This window comes from Mus caroli, chromosome 10 (assembly GCF_900094665.2).
Source record: "Mus caroli chromosome 10, CAROLI_EIJ_v1.1, whole genome shotgun sequence".
NCBI classification, from domain to species: domain Eukaryota; kingdom Metazoa; phylum Chordata; class Mammalia; order Rodentia; family Muridae; genus Mus; species Mus caroli.
Window position 1 is genome coordinate 100,589,812 of NC_034579.1, and position 26,014 is coordinate 100,615,825.

The 26,014-nt window shown below is 36.4% G+C and overlaps 1 protein-coding gene across 1 annotated transcript in view; it reads right to left on the reverse strand.

The window, feature by feature from the left end:
- Positions 1-26,014, reverse strand: part of Ptprq (protein tyrosine phosphatase receptor type Q) — a 198,954-nt gene that overhangs the window by 67,514 nt on the left and 105,426 nt on the right. The window contains exon 26 of the mRNA XM_021174928.1: positions 14,560-14,883. Coding sequence (XP_021030587.1) covers positions 14,560-14,883 — 324 coding nt within the window. The remainder of the gene's footprint in view (positions 1-14,559; positions 14,884-26,014) is intronic.

Consider the following 26,014-nt stretch of genomic DNA (forward strand, 5'->3'; position numbering starts at 1 on the left):
TTTTGATACTTATGCAGCTAGAGACACGAGCTCTAGGGGTACTGGTTAGTTCATAATGTTGTTCCACTTATAGGGTTGCAGACCCCTTCAGCTTCTTGGGTACTTTCTCTAGCTCCTCCATTGAGGGCCCTGTGTTCCATCCAATAGCTGACTGTGAGCATCCACTTCTGTCTTAGTGTCTCTATCGCTGTGTTGAAATACATGACCAAAGTAGCTTATGGAGGAAATAACTTATTTGGCTTCCACTTCGATATTGCTGTTTGTTATTGTAGGAAGTCAGGACAGGAGTTCAAACAAGCCAGGGACCTGGAGGAAGGAGCTGATGTAAAGGCCATGGAGAGGTGCTGCTTACTGGATTGCTCCACAAAGCTTACTCTGCCTGATTTCTTACAGAACCCAGGACCACTGGCGCAAGGATGACAGCACCGATCATTAATTTAGAAAATGCTCTACAGTCATAACTTATGGAGGCATCTTCTTAATTGAGATTTCATCCTCTCAGATGACTTCAGCCTGTATCAAGCTGACATAAAACTAGCCAGCATGTTAAATATGATTTACTGTTCTTCTCCATTCGTGTATATCACAACACCAAGGTGCTGCTGGTTAGGATTTCTCTGCAAAGGCTACAGATATATTACACTGGAAATGATCCCTTAATGCCTGCTGGTCTGCCAGGGAACCGTACAGTACAGAAATGATGCAGAATCTCTCAATTCAGGAAATGGAACTGCTACAGGAAGAGCAGTATTCATGAAATTAAATAGCAGAAATAAGTCCCTAAGAGAAACTTTGAGGTCTAGTTATAGAGTACTTTATCCCTACACCGAAGAACTTGAGTTCAATGTTTTTAATAACAGGATGGTACAACTGAGGGGAGGAGCATTTGTTCAGCAAACTCGGGTCTCTGAGGGAGAAGCAAATGCTTTATATGAATCAACTCAAGCCACTATGAAGACAATAAAATTGGCTGGTGCCGTGATGTTGGATTTCACAGGCTCTGGGACAATGACTTAAACAATTAGATACTTCCTGATACACCGAGATACCATCAATAAGGCAGGTGTGTACTTTGCCCCTTCTTAGAATTGGAAACAATCACCCATGGAAGGAGTTACAGAGACAAAGTTTAGAGCTGAGACAAAAGGATGGACCATCTAGAGACTGCCATATCCAGGGATCCATCCCATAATCAGCCTCCAAACGATGACACCAATGCATACACTAGCAAGAGTTTGCTGAAAGGACCCTGATATAGCTGTCTCTTGTGAGCCTAGGCCGGGGCCTAGCAAACACAGAAGTGGATGCTCACAGTCAGCTATTGGATGGATCACAGGGCCCCCAATGGAGGAGCTAGAGAAAGTACCCAAGGAGCTAAAGAGATCTGCAACCCTGTAGGTGGAACAACATTATGAAGTAACCAGTACCCTAGAGCTCTCGACTCTAGCTGCATATGTATCAGAAGATGGCCTAGTCGGCCATCACTGGAAAGAGAGGCCCATTGGACATGCAAACTTTATATGGCCCAGTACAGGGGAACGCTTGGGCCAAAAAGTGGGAATGGGTGGGTCGGGAAGTGGGGGGGTGTATGGGGGATTTTTTGGATAGCATTGGAAATGTAATTGAGGAAAATACGTAATAAAAAATATTAAAAAAAAATAAGGCAGGTGTGTGGGATGCAAGTGAATAACATGCTCTGAAGAGACCCAAGTCTATTTCAATAGCAGATAGGTATATATGGCATTGCTATGTTATTGAGTGTGCTCCTTTAAAATTTCGATTTCAAAACATCACCAAGTTATGGTACTAAGAAGCATAGCATTTAAGAGATGAGGTGAGGTCATGAGAGATCCTCATATCATGAGTGGGTTTAAGGATCATATACAAGAAACTTCACAGAGCATCCAATTACTCTGCCCTTCAGCCTTCCATCTGGTGAAGATGTAAAATTTCTCCTCTCCAGGGAATGCAGCCCTCAACAGATGACCAAACATTTCATCCTGTTTCACTTTTCATCCTCTAGAGCTATTCTGAATAAACAAATATGTAATCTTTATTAGCTTTTTAACCTAGGCATAACTGCAAGAGACATATGGTGAATTTTGGGTGAAAAATTTAGTCCATGAATATAGTGACGCACTTTAATAATAGCATCGAAATGCAAAATATGCCCTGATTATACATTGAAAGTGAATGAGGAAATGTGGGCCTGAAGATTCAGAGTCTTCAAGGGTATTACTTGAATCTTTTGAGACTCTCCTGGGTAAAAATCCAAACATCATAGATTATTATCATGAAGTAGACGAGGGCACTATAGATTATGGCTCCTGATACCTACTTCATACTTGAACTGTTATGTCCTTATATTCTAGACAGCACAGGGACAAGCTAGTATCTGAGGTGTCTTTTACAGGGACCTTAATCCCACTCATGGAGAGAGGAGGCTTTGAGTCCTATTTACCCCATGATACAATTAGATCAAAAGAAAAGAATAATCTCTAAAACCTAGATGATTTGTCTCTATGGTATGTCCAAGCCCAGAGCTGCTGAGAGACACTATAAGACAGGTGTCCCATCAGACAAGGTCTTCACCTTACTATTGCTCTGACATTATAAGCATTTATTACAAACTTTTCTAACTGAAAGATGATAATTTAGGGTTTGTTTATATACTGGTGTTAGTTTGACTTTGGAAATATTTTCAAGAAAATACATCTATACCTTCTTGGTCTACAGTGTGCATCTTTAAGTCTCAGCTAAAGATGGATCCAGAGCCTGCTCCAAGAAAGACCTGGACTCACCAGTACATCTGTGAACCTGTTCAGGAGGGAGCAAAAGGCCTGGTTTTGACTTTTTAATCTCTTACTATAAAATGTCAATCCTGAAGCCATTCCTTTAATGAAAGCAATCAAAGAACTCTCCAGGGAGTAGCAGCTACCCCAAGCAGAGCAGAGAGAAACATGGCATTCAGAAATCACTCATGACACATCTGCCCACCCAGGCAACTACATACTTTATGTGCTGTACACTGATCAAGCATATTTTTAAAGCAATCTATCCAGCACCCTGGAGATCTGTGCTGAAATGTCATTTCTTGAACTCTCTAAAGTTGTTGTTCTTTCATAGGTTTATCGTTTCAAGAAATAATCATTATTATAATCAAATTATAAATAACCACTTTAAACTACACTTGCTTTTTCAGTAAGTTGCATGACAAAATTGTCTGCTTTATACAAAAGTAACCTGTGTCAACTACTTCTGTGAAAAAAACTAGAGCTATAAAAGATTAAAATTCTTAAATTAAAGCCATTAAATGAAATTAAATGTATATACATATAAATGTATATATATGGAGTATAGTATTTATTGATAACAATGTATATTATGCTGAAGAAATGAAAAAATTATTTAATTTATTAAAAATTTGAAAGAAATATAAAAAATATGGAAAGATCAGTCTTTATAATCACTGATCACAGTCAATTTAATTACTTTATTATTTTTTAAACTATATAAGTACTCAAATATCTCACTGGCTTTTAGGTAATTTTCTTATGGAATTTATCAAAATGTCAACAATATCTAATAAAGTATGCCAGCATTATTTTCTTCTTCCACTACAGTGTGTGATAAGCTATTACTGTAGTCACATAAAAAGAAAAATCCAAAATAACCATTAGGAATGCTAAGCACTAAAATAAAGGGAGCCAAGGATGGTAAAGCTATGAAGAGCTCAAATGATACCAGTTTGAAAGCTCAGTAAGTTATAAGCATCCTTGGGAGACATGGTCCGTCTCCCCGTAAACTGTCACATTCTGATTTAGGATTGTTTGTGAAATGAATCTAGTCACTAATGGGCCAAGATATCACTATAGCCTTTGTCTTATAAATCACAGCAATTTACTCAGTAGGCATGATCTATCCTTAGTCTCATCCCCCATAATCCAATCACTTCCTCTCATAAGCACTTTGCCCCTGGTTTTCACAATAATGCATTTTCTGTAACTAACAACCGTCATTTCCTGATTGTCATGCTTCTATCCTTGCACAGGAATGCGGGTCTTATGTGGGTCAGGGTCATCTTTCCCATCCATCTGTGTCTCCATGCTAAGTGTGTTAGCTGAAAGGTGAGTCTGGATAGACCATCATTTTGCCTAGCCCGTATAAAAGTTTGACTTCCCCCAAGCCTGAACCACCTTAAGAACCAATACGTTTTGGTGTGTTTGATAGCAAGCTATCTGTTGTGTCTCATGCAAAGACTTGTACAGCATGTTGCCGTCAACCAATGTTAAAACCATTATAGTAAGTGCTCAATTGTTGTTTTAAGTTTATCACTGTATGCATGAATTTCCTAAAAGTATAGGTATTAAATAAAAATAAGATGTGACAGCAGCTCACAAGGTAGAAAATCTGGAACTCTGTGCAATATAATTTAGATTTTCTATATGTGTATTTTCACTCAAGTTCAGCTTAAACTTTATTTAAAAATGTCTCCTAGGCAGTTTGTGCTAGTTTAGAATCTGATATGCTGGATCATCCTAACACACACACTCTCTAAGTGACAAGATCTATGGCTTTTCTGTCGCAAAGGTATTAACAACCTCTAACATTGTTAGGGAAGAATTAGCTTTGTGCTTCAGGTGTCTCTAAAGCAGTGGTCTTAAACCCACGGGGGTCATATATAAGATGTCCTATACATCAGCTATTTACATTAAATTTCATAACAGTAAAATTACAGTTATAAGGTAGCAATAAAATGATTTTATGATTGGGGGTCACCACCACGTGCGGAACTGTATTGAGGGGTCTCAGTATGAGGAATGTTGAGAACTGCTGCTCTAGAGACTAGAGAAAATCCAACTGGCTGTGTACTCTTTGCATTTTAAAGGATCTGAGGTGTCAAAAGAAGCATAGCACACTATTGCAATGTAATGCACAGTAAGAATATCTCACTACATGCCTCTTTCCAGTGGTCCCATGTGGATAACTCATTGTCTTTCCATTGAGCCCAGGATTTCCTTGGTCAGAATAGGATAACACTGTTAGTATAGAGAATATTTCACACCATTTTCCAGACCTTAATTCTGCTGTCTAGTTATTCCCAATGAGGCAGCACCATGAAGAGTGGGCACTGTGAACCCAAGAATCTGTCAAATCACACCATAGAATAAGTGCAGTAGGCGTGATTAATGGATGCTCACACTTTTAGACTTTATCATATAATTACCTTATTTAATTCTTAAAAGGGTTATCTGTGATCATTTCAGACCCGTTAACAAAAACAAATGATGTGACAGGAATGCAAACTACAAACTGACCCCATTCTAATGCTAGCTTTGCCAGGTGAATGAAAAAATTCCCGTATTGTACTAGTTATTTAGAAAAATACATCTTTTTCTAGAATTGTATCGTATTTACAAAATGACTGTGCAAAATACTGGCTTTAGACTAGCACCATCTATACAACCAATGATAGTCCTAAAGCAAATAGCCACTGGTGCCACCCTTTAAACTAAATGAATTGAGAACACTGCTGGGAAGGCTGGGGTGAGAGCTGTGCAGGAGCTGGGAGTTAGTGATCCTCTTAGGGATTCACGCCTCTGAGCAGTCACTCCAAAGAGTGCTCTACATCACAGTCTACCTATCTTAGGTACGGATAAACTATGAAGTAATCTTATTGACATCATTGCTTCCTCCTGTCTCATGTTCCATGAAAGCATAAGGAATTGTACTCGATTTCATTCTGTCTTGGAAAGAGATAGATCAGCAATGCCAAACTCTTCAAATAAGACCATAAGAAGAATAGAACATGAGCGCTAAAATAAACACGGCTCTTTTGCTTCAATCAGTCACAGGCATAATTTGGGTAATATAATCATTTGGATATCATCAAAGAAAATTTTAAAAACAAGGGCTTAAAACACTTCCAAGGTATAATTTAAGGCTATGTGTGTTAAGAAAAGACCCATTCTTTCATTGGAGATGCCTGGATTATTTGTTTAAAATGTGGATAAATATATTCAGATCTTTCTCATAATTTCATATTTCTCATAATTTCATATTTCTCATAATTTCATGTCACTTTTATTTTTAATGTTGTAGAGACAGGTGGGCAATTTGCTCATGCATATGAGATTTTCTCAAAATATTTTTATTTATATTCTGAAAACATTAATAATCCGTAAAGATCTTTTTTTTCTGACAGTATATTTGAATGTTTTGTAATAGATTAATTTTATAACCTAGCTGATATTTTTTTCCATTATTATTTTTGCAGGTGCTCTTTGTAATAATAATTAGCATTATTCTACTCTTGATCATTTCTATACTGTTACTGTGCCGCCTTTCTCCCCCACCCCCTTCCGTTTTGAGAAAATGTCTCCTTGTGTATTTCAGGCTTCTTTTGAAATCCATGGAGACTGAGGTCAAACTCATTACCTCCTGCCTTTACTCCTCAAGTGCTAAAATTTCATGTGTACAGGCCATTATTTGTCTACTGGTATTTTTGCTTCACCCAGAAGTTTTTTCCAGTCCCATAAAGGTAGGAGACTGCAGGCTCAATGCTACAGATGAACAGGGTACATGGGTGTACAGGTCTGCAGTCTTTACGGCTGTGTCAGTACATTATGAGACCATGCCTTAAGATCCTGATTCCTATTGTTGTTCTGAACAATAAGGGAACATATAGCTTTCATTTCAGTTACCCAGCCATCCTAAGAAAAGTAATATCTCACCCAGCTATAAACCCTGCAGCTTATAACACAGACCAGCCCATAAGATATACTGATGCAACAATTTCTCAAAGTTCTAGAAGTAACTAATCATGTTTTCATTTTATTTAAGGCCCAGTCCATAAGATGGAACCCATGCGGGACACTGCTAAAGTGGCAAAGAACCTGAGACTATTTAGGTGAGGGGTGCTAAAGGAAAAATCACTATTATTCAGCCAAAGGATCATAGTGATAAAATGATTCTTAGCAGTATAATACTATATACATAGATCAGGGCACCACTCAACTCTAACTAGAGAACTTTCTTGCCATAGACAGGAGTTAACACATACCTACAAGTGGACAGTGTGCAGAGATTGAGAGACTCGGGGACTCAGTCCCAAGTGAGACCAAACCCTTCACCTCAAAGATCAGAGGAAACCAAAAGATTTTATGAGTCAGAGGTGGATGCTGTTCTGTCTAGACACAAGAGGGTCAATGCACACATGGACTCAGTCTGGGAGCGAATGCATGTCTTGTTCACGTGCACATGTTCAAACCACAAAAGCGTCTCAGCAAGGGGAAGGGGGTAGTTTATACAAAGTCCCACCCTTAACCAAGAAGCTATTTACAGTTTATACTTGCTAGAAGGAAAATCGGTTTTCTCTAATGGAGTCTTACTGGTATCCCAAGTATACTCCAGGGCAGGCCCTATTCCTGGAAGTACAAAACAGACTCATGTGCCTTTTGTTTTTAAGCATCTGTTTGTTTTGATTTCTTATTCTTTGGGTTTTTTTTTGTTGTTGTTTTGATTTGTTTACAGAGAGGGGGAGGGAAGGAGAGAAGGCATAAAAGTAAGGGGCATAAAGCATGAATGGTTCTTTAATTATTGAAAGATACGTTTTACAGATAGGCAAATAGGTTTTACATATAGGCAAACAAAACTATTTTGGCATCGAAGTGGTGTGGTTAAAATTTGAAAACAGGCCAGACATCCAAGTGTCTTTTGTACTGATCTAGAAGAGGAATATGAAGAATGTTCTTAGAGACTTCACTAAAGAAATTTAAATACAAAGACAAGAAAGATTTAAGCAAGAAAGTCCACTGGTCTCTGTAATGACACACAGAGAATGAGGCTAGCCAAAACTGTGAACTGAGAAAGATTCCTAGGTTGCTGTGTGCAGCAACTAGGTAAGCAGTTGTTGAATATGTTGAAGCAGGAAACAAAAAGGAGGGAATGATTAGTAGTGGGGCATTGTGTCTTCCTCCTTGTGTTGCCATAGCATGGCTTGCAAGTATATTTTACAACTTAACTTCAGGAAAGTAAATGCATGCCACGCCATCCACAATTGGTTTCCACCACGTTAAGGTGTGCTCCGCCCTCTCCTTGTCTTCTCTTCTTCTGAGTTTGTTAAGTTACATTCCTTAGAAACTTCTTTGATGAGGCCTGTTTTGTTGAATTGTTTTAACCTCACAGATGTTTGGGTAGTTAAAATTCCTCATGAGTATGGTATCCTGTGGTTTTCACAACCTAAGCGCTACTCCAGGAATTTTCCGTCCTTACAGTTTCTCTGTCCTGGTGGTCTATAGGAGATACACATTATGCGATTCCCGTTTCAATCCATACTGATTTCACACCCACACTTCTTTAACGTTGAATATTTCCTTAATATAATGAACGCCTATTGAAGATTTAACATGTTTGTATGCTATATTCTCTCATTCCACAACTCAAATTTAGGATATGGATAATTAAGAGGAGAAAAGGGACAGATAGAATAAACTGCAAGCTAATGTTTAAAGCTAAATATCTCTGCCTTGTAATTGTGTGCTTTGTGCTTATATACACACAAGATGAAATAGAGATGTTATTACTGTAGAGATGGTTTAAGGAGAAAACATGTTTGCTTCGATTAGGGATCTAGGTAGAAGGGAGAGAGAGAGAGAAACCTTAGCTTGAATTGGCTGGGTATGGTTTCCCTGGTTCATTCTGGTTTAGATTTGTAGATTCACATTCAGAAAGTAAGATAGTTTAGCTCTCAACTCGCATTCTAACTCAGCTCCAGAGAGCTTCTGCCCTGTTCTTCTTTATGAGCCCAGAGAGATTCAATAATAACATTTTCTTATGATATGAACAAGCTTTACACTTGCGATGGACATTTTGACATTTTTTTGTTATTCAGATTCTGAATGATTTAATTTCAGACTAACTGCCAAGCACTAACTCTTTCCTCAGACCTCCAAGTGTTAGTGAGATGTTGGATCAGTAAGTGCATAGGCACTAGCTACCACAGTTAGAACAAAACACACACCCATTTGAAACATTGATTTTTATATTGTTACTTGGGGTTTCTTTTCCTTGAATTCAGTTAAATATTTTGTCCTACGTTATACCATAAAGCAGCAAAATACTTGGTCTTAAGCTATGTCATGAAACAGCATACCACTTTCCAATTGTAGATAATATAAAATGTTAATTATTTTTATCCAGGTTATTTTTTTATAAAATGTTTATTAGTTTTTGATATACAGAAATCTAAGTATTATTGAAGTACTGAAAACTTTACTACTGTAAAGGAGATTTTTGTTTGGCCATTCTAATTTGTTTTTATTGTTTGTTTGTTTTTTTTTCTGGTTTCCTGGGTCTCGGGAATAACTGCTTGTCCTGGAGTTTCCTATGTAGACAGGCTAATCTTAGACTCACAGAAGAAATCCACCTGCTTTTGCTTCTCATGTTCTGGGATTAAAGGTTTGTACCACTATGTCTACCTCAAATTCCTTTTCATTTTAAATATTATTTCACTATGCAAACATACATGTAGTACCTGTACACATATATTAATTATACATGAATATTCATATGCAATAATATATGTAGCATCTTTTAGTCTTTTATATAAAATAAAATCAAGTTCTTCTTGGCTTTATACAATTTATAAATTTTATTTTACTGTACATATATGTAATTCAGAAATTAAAATATATTAATCATTAAAACTGTTTCTTCTATTAGATCAAAAGTTGTCATATTCCTTAGAATAAGGTGGCGCACGCCTTTAATCCCAGCGCTTGGGAGGCAGAAGCAGGTGGATTTCTGAGTTCAAGGTCAGCCTGGTCTACAGAGTGAGTTCCAGGACAGCCAGGGCTATACAGAGAAACCCTGTCTCAAACAAAACAAAACAAAACAAAAATATATATATTATTCCCATTCACAAAGGATGCCTCATTTTAAAGGGTATAGATTTTATGAGTGCTAAGAACATAATATATTTTCACAAAGCTGAAATACACATATATAACTTTTGGTATATAAATAATAATAGACAAAAATTGTCTATTCCCAAACTTTATTTAATTCACTACTTAAAATATAACTATTCCTTAAGATTTTTATCTGACTGTTCTAATGTTTTTTATTTTTAATGTTATTTCATGTATATATGATACATGTAACAAAGATGTATATGTGCTAAATATATAATGCATGTAGTGTGGTTTTGTTTTCTATACTATATATGTCATATACATGTGTGATATTATATATATATATATATATACACAAATACATATACATATACATATACACAAACTGAATGTTATTTTTTGGATATGGTTCTGCAAACTTAATATAGTGATAAAGTCTTAACAGGTAGGAAGTGACAATAAGTGGTATAAGGAATAATAGCATTCATCTAGAAACTCTTAAGCACAAGGAATGTTAAGAATCCAACTTTCTAGTGCTATTTTTCATGTTCCGAATCGATGTGATATATTTTCTGTTCTAATTAAATAAATTCTACAGCACCCCCTAAGTGCCTCTGAGAGATTCAGTACATTTGGGAGGTCTACTTTCTGACCCTGTGAGCATGTAGAAGCAGGCATTTTATGAGCAAGTTGCTCACAGGATGCAGGATGCAACCCTTCATAGCAGAAGACAGTCAGAGATAGGCATATTCTAACCCAAAGTTGCCACTGACCAGGCCAGATATGACATGTTTGGGATTCACAACCAAATGACATATATTAAGTTCTAAAAATTAGCTGTATGTGAAAGCCTAAGCATCCTCACTTAACATGATTGAGCCTGGCTGTTTTAACCAAACATCAGAGGACCTAGAAGCTGGGCCAGAGGAAACTTAGCTGCTTTAGATAATGCATATCCTCTGCTAATTTTCCACTATTCCTCTCATTCAGCTATCTTGTATCAGCCAACTTGAATCGTTGTAGTACTCTTTCCAGTAACATACAGTTTCTGGGTTTTTAAGTTGATTTTTTGAGTTGGATGTCCCATTTTCTATCAAAACATAATTGGTGAGTTTTCCTACTGCTCTCAGCTGAAGCACCTTACCTTCAGAGCTTCACCTTTTATAACTATATGTCAATTTCTTTATGCTTTCAGTTTTACTGTGAGCAATCAGAGACCTGAGAGGAAAACCTACTCTTGCCATTTTTTTTAAGCCAAAAGAATTTCTAACAGTATTCTGGATACCTCTTCTTATATCTGCTTCTCCTCTCAGCCAAGAAGTTTCTTTTTGCAGCAGATGGAGATTACTACAAGAGCCACAACTGGCCAAAATGCAAAGAATATGTAATCCACCTCACTTAGTTAAATTTATAATGCAAGCCTATACCTAAGGATCAGTGAACACCATATGAGAGCATTTGGATAGATTGTAAGAACCAGAGGACCAAGATTCTTCCATGAAATAGTCTTGCAGATATGATAGGAAAGCTATACCAAAAAATTTTTCTTATGGTTTCCTAAGAAGGACTTCCATAAAGACAACCAGTTGGTATGCCAACGAAGATAGGGAAATTTCTTTAGATGTCACCTCTAAATGAAGAGCTTTAGGCAATTAACGGCTGCTTGAAGAGAAAGAATCAGTTGTCTCCAGAGATATGCTTTTTAATAGGATATCTAATCCCAAGTGATAACCCTGAACACATATACGTAATAACAGTAAACAGAGTCAGTGTGTGTGTGTGTGTTAGTACTGTGTATGTAAAAATAATTATGGAAGGAGAGGTCATGAATTTGAAAGGCAGTCAGACATGACCCTCGAGGAGTTGGAGAGAGAAGGAAAGGTAGAAATGATGTAAATAGCGTGCTGATGTATGAAAATCTCAAAAAAATTAAATAAAAAATAATAGCAATTTGTTCTCAAATCACAGAATTTAAAATAAGTATTATTGTTGACTAATTGTTAGCTGGATCTAATTTATTGCCACGTTTCTCATTATCTTTTGAGTGGGTGTTTTAGCTCTGGCATACTATGGCCTGCATGGGAAAATAATTCCTTTTCTTTATAGTTTATTCAGTCAACTTTCATTTAGTTGGGAAATGCCTATACAGTATCTATAGTTACTAGAAATCATCCTAGAAATATAAAGATATAGGATGAATCAACAAGTGATAGTTTTAAAATAACTAGCTAATTTTTAGTCACTGTAATATGGTGCTATAAAAATCTACACAGCTGCTTTTAGTTGAGTTGTACTAAATAATTCTATACACAAATCATTAGGCAAAAGCCTAATATAAGTATTTCTTTCTGTTCATGCTACAAAAGGCAAAGTATAGCATTTCATCCTAAAAGAGCAGGGAGCGTTAGCAGTAAAAATCCTGTGCTGTGAGTGGGAGGGAAAGGTAAGGAAGAGTGGTTACAAGTTGCCTGTGTTAAGATTAAATAGTCGGTCACATAGCTCAAGAGGTCAGTCAAGTTAATGCTCTTAGTTGAAATTAATTACAGACAGTTGTCAGGAGAAAAGAACACTATCTGGATTTTCATTTTCTGCTAGCAAATCAATAATGGTATATTCTAAGGTAAGAAAGAAGAGTATGGGGAGATTGGTGTTTTGATTATACTTATTTGGAGAGCTTTATCACACGTACTGGCCTAATGCAAGCAGTCATGTAAATATACTGATCTGTAGAACCTGGGAGCTTTTGGGACTCTAAATAGAGGTTTGAAGATAATCAATATGTAAGTTAAAGCCATAGGACAGAAGAAGGCAAAGCTAAGAGCTTCTGGAAACTATGTTATATTAAAGAAAAAAAAACAAGTATGAATTTCTGGGTATTACAACATTTAGAATTAATAAAACAGCATAAAAAAATAAGCAAGAGAGTCTAAGAAAGGATGGACAGAAAGGTCAGGAAAAAAATAAAACACTTAAAGTGGAAAATCTTCCAGAAACAGAAGCCAAAGGACTTGGATAAGCAATGTGCTGAAAGCTGAGTTTGGGGATTCTACGTCAAGTGTAGAGTTACACTAAACAGCATTTGTTAATCACTATGACAAAAAATGACGCCAGGCACACCAGGGAACTGTAACAAGAGATACATTCAGGAGCTCGGACAAAGACTCTAGATAAAAGCTTATTCTATTATCTGTAAAGGCCTGCAACAGAATCTACTTGTTACTAAAATTCGTGTGTGTGTGTGTGTGTGTGTGTGTGTGTGTGTGTTTCTGTCTACCTGCCTGCCTGCTAATAACAAAATTCTTTCAGGAAAATTTCATTTTAATTTGAAAGGCATCTTTGAGTAAGAGCCTAAATCAAGAAGGAAGATAACACTATAAATTCTGTATCCAGAGGGTGTTGTGTTTTAATATAAAATGTTCCTGAGAGGTTCATGGTTGAATATGTCAGTTCAGCAGCTGATACTTAGGAACGTTGTGGAACCTTTGTTAGAAGGAGGTTTTCGGGGGTGGGGGAAGTACATCATTGGAGGACCAGTCTTGAGGCTTTATAGCCTGGCCTACTTCCAGTTCCTGCTCTGCCTCATGACTGAGACTACAATGTCCAGTTATTGGTGGACACCAATGTCTGCCACCATGCTTCCCCCTGATATTGAGTATATCTCTGTGGAACCATAAACAAAAATAAGTCACTTCTTCCATAAGTTGCTTTGATCAGGAATTTTGTTACTGTGTATAAAGTAATTAAGACAAACGGCAAATTTCATTGAGTAGTGTTGGTTTAGGCAGCTACATCTTCTCTAAAGTGCTGGGAGTGGGACAAAGATGGCTTTTCAGAGAACATCTCTGTAAATCTGGCATTCAGAATTTGACTTGTAAATCATACATTTCATATATTTCATAGAAATCTACATATTTCTATGAAGATAGGATTCACAATAAATAATAAAAAAAAATTATTTACTTAAGTATGGCCAGGTATTCAAAAAATGAAACTTAAGTTCATGGAGCAATATTTATGTCTACCCAACAATTTAAAATTAGCATTTTAAGAACTTTTCCCTGAGTATAAAAGTCCTGAAATATAATTCTTCTGAGAGATTATGCTTCTCTGTATTCTCATATTTACGTTTCCATATCTTAAGGTAGGTATCAGACACTTTGTGTTCATTTTCCCCCGAAGCCCAGATCCATTAGGGTTATCATAAAGACAGTGTCCATATTATGTATGTTTGTGTGGGGCTGAACATAATAAATAATTTTGAAAATTCTACTTAAAAACAAAAAGGCCAATATCTGTGAAGTGAATGTGTGTGTGTACATCAATTGAGGGGAGTGTATATCTATCAATATAGCTTAATTGTATTCCACAAGAGAGTGTTCCCATAATTCTTTGTTGTTATCTAAGACTCTAAGATGTAGACAGAGTTCTTGGAGTTACAAAAAGAAAATCCCTCATAATCACTGAAATTTAAATTTCCATTCATTTTTATTTAAGTAAAAAATACAGGTGTTATTGCATAAGTTCATTTTCATACTAACTTATTTTCACCTTTGCTAATTTTGTACACAGTGGAATAAATAGAAATGGCTGACATGAAGATAGCCTAACAGAAAGCAGTATGAATAGATGTCAGAACAATACTCACGGCCAGGCAGCGTTTGTGTGGAAATCCAGTTGGAGGCATTGCCATACCCAGCGTTGGTGCTAGCAGCCACTTGGAATCTATACCATCGAAACTTCTTTAATCCACGCACAGTTTCTTCTGTTTGGTTTGCTTCATAGAGGTATTGAACTTCCTGATGTTCAACACATTCCTCAGGTTCCCATTCTCTGCACCTCTGAGCACGAAGCTGAGTGGTTATCTTGTAATTTTGGAAGTATCCAAGGATAGTATCAGGTTTTATCCATGTTAGTGTTACACTAGTTGACTGGACATTAGAAAAAGCTGTATTTGTGGGAACACTGGGAACTAAAAAGTAAAGGGGAAAATTACAGACATTACAATGCAACCTATGGAGTTAAGTCTTGTGATGACAGCACTGAGATCATTGTCTTCATGGTTACTGAGCCAAATCTCAGCTTGATCCTTTGGGGTCCATCATTTCAAAAAGGAAAAGGACAAGTATTTTGATTAAATTTCATTTCTAACTCGACTTCCCAACCCACTCTGAAATGGTTTATAGAAAAGTACTCTGGCTTTGCATGGAAAATTTTTATTGATACAACGACAATCCTAGGCTCACATCATTCTTAGAATTTCCCTAGATATGGCCTCTATTTTATATTTATGGTTCAGTTCCTAAGAAAGATTATGTATTTATTTACTTACGTATCTAGAAAACAATAAGCACATTCTTTATAGTGTAAGTTTTAATGAGAAACTGTTTTAAATAGACAAGTTTACTTAATGAATTTATATAATTAATTGAATGTGATTTATATCATGTATTGACGCTTTCTGTAATGTTATCAAACACAGTGGCATTAATGTATGGAGTAAAGTGGCAATAGATTGTCACAACTGTGTGTTTTTACTAAGAGCCCTACAACCCTTTAGCTTCCTAACTGGGAACTATCAGTCTCTAAACCCCCTGTGAGGGAATCATGATTTTAAGGACATTTATTGGAAAGCAATAAGAGCAAATTATAGTTGAAACTATGAAAGAGCAATATGTTGAGGAGACCTGGAATTGTTCTCAAGCGTGCCTGCCCATGTATAACCTCAATACCTTTATAAAGAGGACATAAAAAGATTGATAATGATATTTCAAAATTGCATGGCTCATGAATATTATGACACTATTCAACTTAAAAGTAAAGTTAAAAAATGTTCAAGCAACCTGCTCATTACTAAATATGTTAAATTAGTAAAATATTTGATTAATATGTAAAGATCACTTACTACTTTGAATCATACGTCAGGTGCCAAAACTAATAAACAAGACTTAGATCTTTTCTCAGTGCAATTTACATTAAAGAAAGGTATTTACAATAAAGATACTAATATGGTGGGGGCTGGAGAGAAGACCCCATGGTTAAAAGAACTTGATATACCCATGGAAGTCCCTGATTTTCTTCCCAGCACCCCACAGGGTTGCTTACTACTTTCTTTGCATTCAGTTCCAGGAGACATGGCACCCTCTCCTGGTCTTCACATGCACAAGGGACACAAGCTGTGCACATTCATGCACGCACACACACACACACACACACACACACACACACACACATACATTTTGCACAAGCAAAATGGAAGGCAACCATTGATGTAGGGAAAAGTAAGGGAGGAATGAAAGAAGGTGTCATAGATAATAACATATCAAATGAAAAGATATTAAGTTCCTGATAAAGGGAAGAGAAGGAGCTGTGAAAACATTTCAAGAAGGAATAGCTCTGATGGAGGAAACATTGATTAAAGTGCCTCTGATGAGATGGTGCTTCCTCTCTTTGTAAAATACCAAGGAGCAAGGAGTGGCCAGCAGGAGGGAAACTCTGAGAGCAGCAGGTCAGATTGTGTGCATGATTGCAGAGTATTGTTGTGGCTTTCACATGATCAGAAGAAAGTCAGGCTCCTGCTGGTTTCCACTTAACCACTACATAGGCTACGGGGAGACAAGGTGGGGAAGGGGGGAGTAATGAACAGACTTTGTAAGATGGATGCAAAAGGCACCAGTGGCCTGGACTCAGATGAGAGCAGAAGGTGTCAGATCCCGAATATGTGATGACAGGATTACATCATGAGAGATTTGAAAGGTGTGAGAAAAGGAAGGAGAAATGAATGTTCCTAGGCCTTGCGACTGAGCAAGTTAAAAGATGAGAACAAATCGAAAGATGGGAGCTCTGGGCAAGGAGAAATGTTTGAATCAAAGAAGGAGCATTTTAAAATTTTTTTTACTTTACTTTGTTTTATTGGTTATTTTATTTATTTACATTTCAAACGGTTATCCTCCCCACCCCCAGTTAAACTCTTTATCCTCTCCCTTGTTCCTGCTTCTATGAGGGTTCACCCCATTTGTTTACATTTCAAATGTTATCTCTCTCCCAGGTTTCACCTCCAGGAATCCCCCACCCCCTCCCTGTCCCCTTTGCCTCTAAGAGGGTACTCCCCAACCCACCCACTCACTCCCCCCTCACTCCTCCAGCATCCCCCTTCTCTCAGGCATCAAGCCTCCACAGGACCAAGCACCTCCCCTCCCACTGATGCTAGATGAGGCTGCCTTCTGCTATATATGTAGCAAATCCCTGGGAGCTCTGAGGCCTCAGTTACTTGATACTGTTATTCTTCCTTTGGGGTTGCAAACCCCTTCAGCTCCTTTCACCCTTCCCCTAACTCTGCCACTGGGGGCCACAGGCTCAACCCTATGCAGATACTCACAGCTGACCACTAGACTGAGTCTAGGGACCCAAGAACAAGCTTTTATTTTTTAGTAGGGTAACCCTGAAATTCCTCTCAGATGCTCAGCACAAAAGAGAAATGACAGACAGATATTCAAGTGTGGAGTTCTGTAGAACAGCATAGATGCTGGATGTCTTAAAGTTTTGAATTATTCATAATATGTGTCACTGAAAGCCAATGCAATTTTTTTATTTGATTCTTAAATTTTTACTAAATCATCTTCAGGTACGTTACTGTCTAAGTATTGGTACTAAAATGTAGCTAATTGAGGATATGTATTATTGGAAAAGCATTATCATATTATTTAAAGTTACAGAATCTGCTTCAATTAATTTCAAATACTAATACTTAACACCAAATCTTATTGCTTGAGTATATTACTTCAAAAATAATGTATGCTCAGTAAAATATTTGTTATGCTACTTATAACCCACAATGTTTAATCTTTACATGTTATGAACAACAAGCAATCAGAGAAAATATTCTGAAGAAATATATTTTGGGTGCAGCAGTGTTTTAGAATTGGTTGGGAAGTTAGCAATTCTATGGCTTATTTAAATCTTTCAGTGACTAATTTTAAACTGAGGTCACCTGAGAATACTATGTATTTTTAAAAACTTCTAACATAAAGCAGAGAAATATAAATGTTTTAAGGGCTCAGGAGAAGTTTCCAGAGAAGAGCCAGCCTGTGGGACAGAATTTCTTCAGTTGTGACAATGGAGATATCACCATTGTTAAGTCAAGTTTGATCTAATTTTAACAACAGCAAAACAAAAGAATTGCACAAGGTCTCGGGGAGTTTTTCGAGGGGCTCACAAATAGCGTGTGCTGCAATGAAAAGCTACCAAAGAGTCACAGTGAGCTACTCAGAAAGTACATTTTAACAAGTGTAGTCCTGTACTTATCCCTGAGAAGACAAAAATTCATGTAACACTTGATTTGTCAAGGAAAGAAGTTAGAAGTCCATTGCAGGAGTGAGCTCTGATCTTTTTTATTAATAATTTATTTCTTTACTTAACTTCCCCTCCCTCCTCTCCTCTAGTCCTACCCTCTTTCCTCCCATCCACCCTATCTATTCCCTTTCCCTTTCTCCTTAGAGAAGGGGAGGCCTCCTTGGGGGTGGATGGAGGGAGATAACTGAGTGGGAGAAGGGTTAGGAGGGGAACAGGAGGAGGACTGAGGGAGAGAGAATTGGGAGAGAGAACTGTAATGAGGGTGACAAGTGGGAGGAGCATCTCTGGGATGAGCTAGAAACTCTGGGCAGTGGAAACCCTCAGGAATCTATAATGGTGTTCCTATCCAAGACTCTTAGCAATAGGAGCTATGGACCTGAAATGACCACCTCCTATAACCAGAAAAGACTTCCAAAGGAGGGTTGGGGACACCAACCCACCCACAAAGCCTTTGATTCAAATTTGTTCTGTCTCCAAGATCTGCAGGGATAAAGAGGGAGCAGAAATTGAGGAAATGGCCAACCAATAACTGGTTCACCTTGAGACCCAAGCCATGAGAGCTCACCCCTAATACTATTCATGATGCTTTGTTACACTTACAGATAGGAGCCCAATATAACTGTCATCAGAGAGACTTCACCCAGCAGCTGATGGATGCAGATACAGAGTACCATAGCCAAATATTAGGCAGAGCTCAGAGAATGTTGTGGAAGAAGTGGAGGAAGGATTGAAGGAGCCAGAGGTATCAAGGACACTACAAGAAAACCTGCGGAATCAACTAACCTGGGTCCATGGGGCCTCACAGAGACTGAACCACCAAGCAGAGAGCATGGATGGGACAGACTTAGCCTCCCCCTCACACACATATGTAACAAATGTGCCTTTTGGTCTCCATATGGGTCCCTCATAACTAGAGCAGGAGCTGTCTATGACTCTGTTGCCTACCTTTGGATCCTTTGCCCCTAACTGGACTCCCTTGTCTAGCCTTAATAGACACCTAGTACTACTGCAACATGATACACCTAGGCAGGTTGATATCTATAGGAGTTCTGATTTTTATCTCATTGTTGCTTAAATCCATAAGAGAGGGAAATGCCATATGCAGGGATCCATCCCATAATCAGCTTCCAAACGCTGACACCATTGCATACACTAGCAAGATTTTGCTGAAAGGACCCAAATATAGCTGTCTCTTGTGAGACTATGCCGGGGCCTAGCAAACACAGAAGTGGATGATCACAGTCAGCTATTGGATGGATCACACGGCCCCCAATGGAGGAGCTAGAGAAATTACCCAAGGAGCTAAAGGGAACTGCAACCCTATAGGTGGAACAACAATATGAACTAACCAGTACCCCGGAGCTCTTGTCTCTAGCTGCATATGTATCAAAAGATGGCCTAGTCGGCCATCACTGCAAAGAGAGGCCCATTGGACTTGCAAACTTTATATGCCCCAGTACAGGGGAACCCCAGGGCCAAAAGGGGGGAGTGGGTGGGTAGGGGATTGGGGGTGGGTGGGTATGGGGGACTTTTGGGATAGCATTGAAAATGTAAACGAGGAAAATACCTAATAAAAAAATAAATTAAAAAAAAAAGAAGGGATAGGAGATCATGTTAAGCATTGCCAGCAGTTTAAAAAAAAAAAAAAAGAGAGGGAAATGAATGGCAAAATGATTGACTTTTAGAATTAGAAGGAAGCTTAGAGACCAGTGATCTTGGTCAACTTGTCTTGTTATATATAAAGGTGTCTGCAAGATTGCTTACACACATGGCTTCTTGTTTTTCCAAACACTGATCCAGGGATAAAAGGGGAGTAACACTGCTGCTTTAATTAAAGAGTCCACATCCATAAATTTCAAAATAAAAAGATACCCAGTAGACCTGACCATGAGTTCTTGAAAAGTAGAACAATTTCTTTCGTTGTTATAGACTAGTAAAGAAGAGAACTGAAGTAAGAGATAGATTCAGTGTTTAAACAGAAACACTAAAACAAAACAGCTCTGCTCCTGCCCCCCTCCCCCTCAGGAAGAAAGCCTCATAACAAACCGCATGACTCACCTTTCAGATCTGAAAGCTGATCAACCAAAAAACAGGTAACTGGGGACCTCAAGGAACTGAATCCTGCCACAACTATGGGAACTTAGAAGAGGTCTCTGAATTCCATTTGAAAATGTAGTTAATTGTCAATTTGAATTGAACTACAGAAATTAAGCAGAGAATCAGACACAAAATGCCTGGATTTCTGATCCCAGCATTTTAAATTAACAGTCTGAATTGATTTAAGCCACCGTGATTGTGATAATTTGCTATATAACAATGGGAATTCAACACGATTTTCTTCTACAAAATGATCATTCATCACTTGTGCAGCACCTGATTCAAATAGAGGAACAAAGAGAAACTCAAAATCTAAAGTAGGTCTTTATTTTATATTGATCCTAGAAAGAACTCTATTGGTTTGTATGGCCTTTATTATTCAGATCTGATTTATACTTTCCCATAAACCTTCATTCAATTCTACATTAAATATGTACTCTGTCTAGTCTATTTTCCTCACAGTTTAACTCTAATAGTCTGTATATAAGATCCAGAAAATAGAAAAGCCCATGAGGTCTCAGCAATTGAGGAATGTGAAGTATGGGATAAATAGTCTTCTCTGGGGAAGAGTATACTGATTGGTTATCCAGTACTAAATGGTCCACCCTGAAATTATACATGTCAGTAACATTATACAGACTGAGAAGGTTATATGTAGGAACATATATTTATATAATCTATCTATCTATATCTATATGGATGCATATAATAGCAATTAATTTTTTCATTAATGAAAAAAGAGGCCATGAATTTGACAAAGAGCAAGGAAGAGTATATGGAAGGGTTTGGAGGGGGTAAGTGGAGAGAGAAATCATGAAATTATATTATAATCTCAAAGCTAAAAAAAATCTAGAAAAATTGCATCTGTATATATATATATATATCAATAAAATATTAAATAATAATGATAAAATATGACAAGCAACTATACACATAGAATATCACTGTAGAGATTGGCTCATATCTACCATGACCTAGGCTAGTCATTTAGTAAATTTTTTGAATACACAACTAAATAAATACATACTATATGATAAAGTTTTATTTAGATGGCTTGAATAAGTTCTATTGATGAGAGATGAGTTGGTAAGAGAGTAGGAAATGAGAGGTAGCATGTTGTATGAATAACATCAGGTCAGAGTAAGACCCAAAGGAAAAACAGATCTTGGCATACTGAAAACATTGGGTGCCCAAGAAGAAGAATGGAAAGAGAGACAACTGGACATCTAGGCAGACACGTGTGAAGCTTTCTAGACTGAAAAAGGTGTTAGTTTGAGACTAAGTACTATAAAGAGATGATACTTGAAAAAAAAATTTTATTACAGTTTCCATTGCCCTTTGTCAAATTCATTGTCTATTTTCCTTGGGAGGCAGGTACATTCAGATATTAGGAAATGAGTCTTCAATAGCAAAGTTTGATGCAGAATAAATATTTCAGTAAATTACTGGTTCATAGAATGTAGTATTCCAGAGAAAGACATTTTAAATGGAGCCATACTTTTTTCTGACAAAGAAACAAAGCCCAGATATTGGGTTTTCTTACTTTGGCTGAGGGAACACATGCTCATATGCTGAATCCTGTTCTGTTGTAAACCATCAGACAGCCGCATAGACTCAACCCTAGGCAGTATGGGTACTCAGCATGTATTTGTGAGAATAAATTATAACTTATTAAAATGGTCCTTTACTTTTGACATGGCATCAAATATAGCACACATTTCTTTTTCTATTAAATGTAGAACTAGAAATGACGGACTAGAAATGATCAGACCCCAAATAGATGCTGCTCTGCACAGATAATGCATCCCAGGACAACTTCACAAATACTCATCAGTGACCAGCAGTAACCCTCGTTTATACCCAGTATCCTCACTTTTGATGAACTGTGTATGGAACTGGACCATTTCAAGGCAACCGCCCTATTGAATTACAGATACAAAGAGGATTACACTCACTTTAGCATGGAGAATCAGATTTCCATTCCTTAAGAATGACGAAAAACCTCAAACTCTCTCTATCCACAGATGGTACTAATTTGAACACATCATGCCATGGTTCCTGGAGTAATCACACAGCTTGCTTAGATTTTCTAAACATGACTGAACTGTGATGAAGCAATCAACATTAATGGCAAAGGTATTTAGGAAATTACAGTTTTATTCATAAATTATTTGTATCAGTAAAAACATGTTCATCACACTTGAATTGAAGACTCTGTGTAACTACATAAAACTTGATACATATTTAAATATTCCCCAGCCTTCAAGGACTAAATTACATTTTCTACTGAGAGGATGAAATTACATATAAAATTTAATTATTGTGTTAATTTATGAATGCCACTTTTTAGAAACCAGCCTCTTCTGCAGGATTCTGGTAGTAGTTTTGTTTAATTTCTCATCACCAGGTTAGCTAGACTAATGAGCAAAACCAAATTTTAAAACTTCCTTATTTTTAACTATGTATTTTAGAGCTTTATGCATCTTAATAAATAGATGTCTATACTACCTGATAATTTTTATTTATTAAGTGTATCTATGAAAAATAAGAATCAACATAATTTTCAGAGTTGGTTAAGAAATGTTTAGTCTCTAAAACTTTTATGGGATCTATATTAAACGATGAGTTACAGAAGTATAACCACACATAAATATCCGTGTGCTAAAACTAACATATACGGCTCAATACTAAAATTAAAATTTTATGAACTTTTCACTGACTTGAATTTAATCAATACCCTTCATTATATATTTATCATGAAATTTGTAGCTTACAAGTCTAAATGCATAGGTTATTTTTATATTCAATATATATTTTTATATTTCTTACATACAATAACTCATTTTAAAGAACTCACGCTAAAGGGTCTATGAAAACAGGCAAAGGTATTCCAGCAGGTTGAATATGGATAGCTGCATATAAGTGGCAATAAAATGTGTTCTACAGGCTGGTAATCATGTTAGGTAGAAGGAAGATAGTCATCACAAGGTTAAATTAAAAACAAGACCATAAGGTGTGGTATTATTATTGAAAGGCATATATATACATATATATGTACATGTATGTGCATGATGTGTCTGCAGAGTCCAGAAGAATGCATAGGATATCTCAGAACTGGAGTTATAAGTGGTTGTGACTTGCTAGGTGGATGCTCAGAACTGAACCTGGATCTTCTACAAAACTAGCAAGTGCTCTTATTAGTTGAGGCATCTCCTTAGCTCACAAAATGTAAGTTTTGAAGAAACCAGTTACACATTATAATGTAATACAAATCATGATGCTAAAGAATAATTATAAATAGCACCAAGAGGAAATACAAAGTTTGTGATGATATATTTCGTAGAGAGAAAATTGAAATGCAGTGAATTAAATGAACCCAGTATTAGGTTAGTGGCCAACATGGATATTGCAGAAATAAACCATGAAATTCACTCTAATACAAAAATAATACAAAGATAAAATCAAGATCATAAATCTTCATAACCATAAAGATAAAATAAGTGAACAAAATTGCAATCATCTCTGGCACTGAATTATAATTCATTTACATACACACACACATATATATATATATATATATATATATATATATATATATATATTCCACAGGATCATATAAAGAGGGTACTGTGAAATGAACAATATCTTAACAAGAGCTTTATAGAGTAAATCGCATATTTAATTTGGCTCTTATTATGTTTCTCAGTGTAGGCAGATGCAAAATATTTCCACTTAATAAATATATTGTTTTCACTACTTGTCATACTATAGTAAAAATTCACTTCACTATTCTTGTCTGCTTAATTTTGAGATATTGGGATAATCAGCACACATTTAACAAAATCTGCTACACAAACATGGTCTAGATAATACTACATAGTGATAATAAAGACTCAGAACAGTCATTTTCAACAGCTTATTAAAACAGTGGGAAAGACAACTGATAAAGTATTCGCAATGAGAATAGACTCGCTAAAAACTTTCCAGTATCTCTTTTAGTATGTGCACTGATAGATGGGCAAATTATGGTCCAGGTTCCCATGGCATTTGGCTACCATACCTTTAGTCTTTAAGCCAAGTATTGTTGAACATGTGGCTACATTAAAATATATTAATAAAACTTCTGAGAAGAAAGTCAGTTTTTGGAAAATAATCAAAATATCATTTAAAATATCCAGGGTGGATGTAAAATAAATAGTATTGCTTGTAGAGTTGTTAGCTTTTACAGTTCTATAATAAGCCATGATAGTATCTATTAAAATGGTGAGTTTTGATAGAAATTGTTTTAGGCAAATAATCATCTCTTAAGATCATGCCTATAGTACCTGTATATCAAGTTTAACTATCAACAACAGTGATCAAATTAGAAAGGGGTAGGGATATGTAGGGGTTTGTTTGGTTGAAAGTGTGTACAAAAATAAAATATCGGCTTCATGTCTTTTCAGCAGAACAAGGGGATTTTTTGGGAAGGAAAAGCTTTGGTGTGAAAGAGGTTGTGTAAATCCAACTTGGGGAATATCTGTGTATGTATAAGCGATTGAATTATGATAGTGAATGAATGTTCTGTACTTATGGTATCAGAGTACCAGGTATGAAGACTTGGATGTTCTCATGTTAATCTACAATGGCCAGTTAAATAGAATAAGAAAATTGGCAAAGGGGTTCAGATTAAGCCATAACATTGAGACCTAATGAATATTAGTATAACTAAGGGATAATTGGAAAAAATTAATCCATGTATAATTGAATGAATGGAGTTCAAAAGACATGTGTCGCAATACTAATCCTAACTAAATAATTATTTTTTAAAAAAATTTCTGTCTTTTGAGACCTGTATTTCTACAAAAAGAAACATTGATTAAAAGTTATACATACAAAAAATGGCCTACAAAGGTATAAACTATAAGAAAGTATTCATAATATACAATTAAGAATTTGAAATCTTCAGGAGCCTATGATAAGTAAGATGGAGAGTAGGAGGGAAGAATCTGTCAATAGAATCCCTAGTTACCAAAATGTTTATGAACAGTATATCTAATAATATATACAAATACATGGTTATTATTATAATATAAACATATATTCTATGTACCAATCACCAGTGTTCATTGTGATATTCTACACAAAACACTTTGTGTGGTTAGAATTATTATTAAGATCATAGGTATAAGCCACATATATATGTATGTGTGTGTATAAAAAAATTTTGAAAGATCTCAAACTAATAAGAATATATTCTAGTCTCTATGCTGGATGACTTTAGAAAACCCTGATCTGACCGTTGTTTTATCAAGCTTATTCACCTTCAGATGAGATGTTTGAGTTATCTTAACTAAGGGATATGTAAAAGTAGACACTTACTATTGTTTAAACCTATTAAAATATAATTTAAAAGAAGTTTGAATGCAAACCCCATGCATGCATAGATAATGCTTCTCACAGAAGTCATAGGTAATGAAATAAAAATTCTAGTACCAGGCTGGAGAGATAGATTAGTAGTTAAGAACACTGTTTGCAGAAATGAACCCACACACCTATGGTCACTTGATCTTCTGCAAGGGAGCTAAAAACATCCAGTGGAAGAAAGACAGCATTTTCAACAAATGGTGCTGGCACAACTGGTTGTTAACATGTAGAAGAATGCGAATCGATCC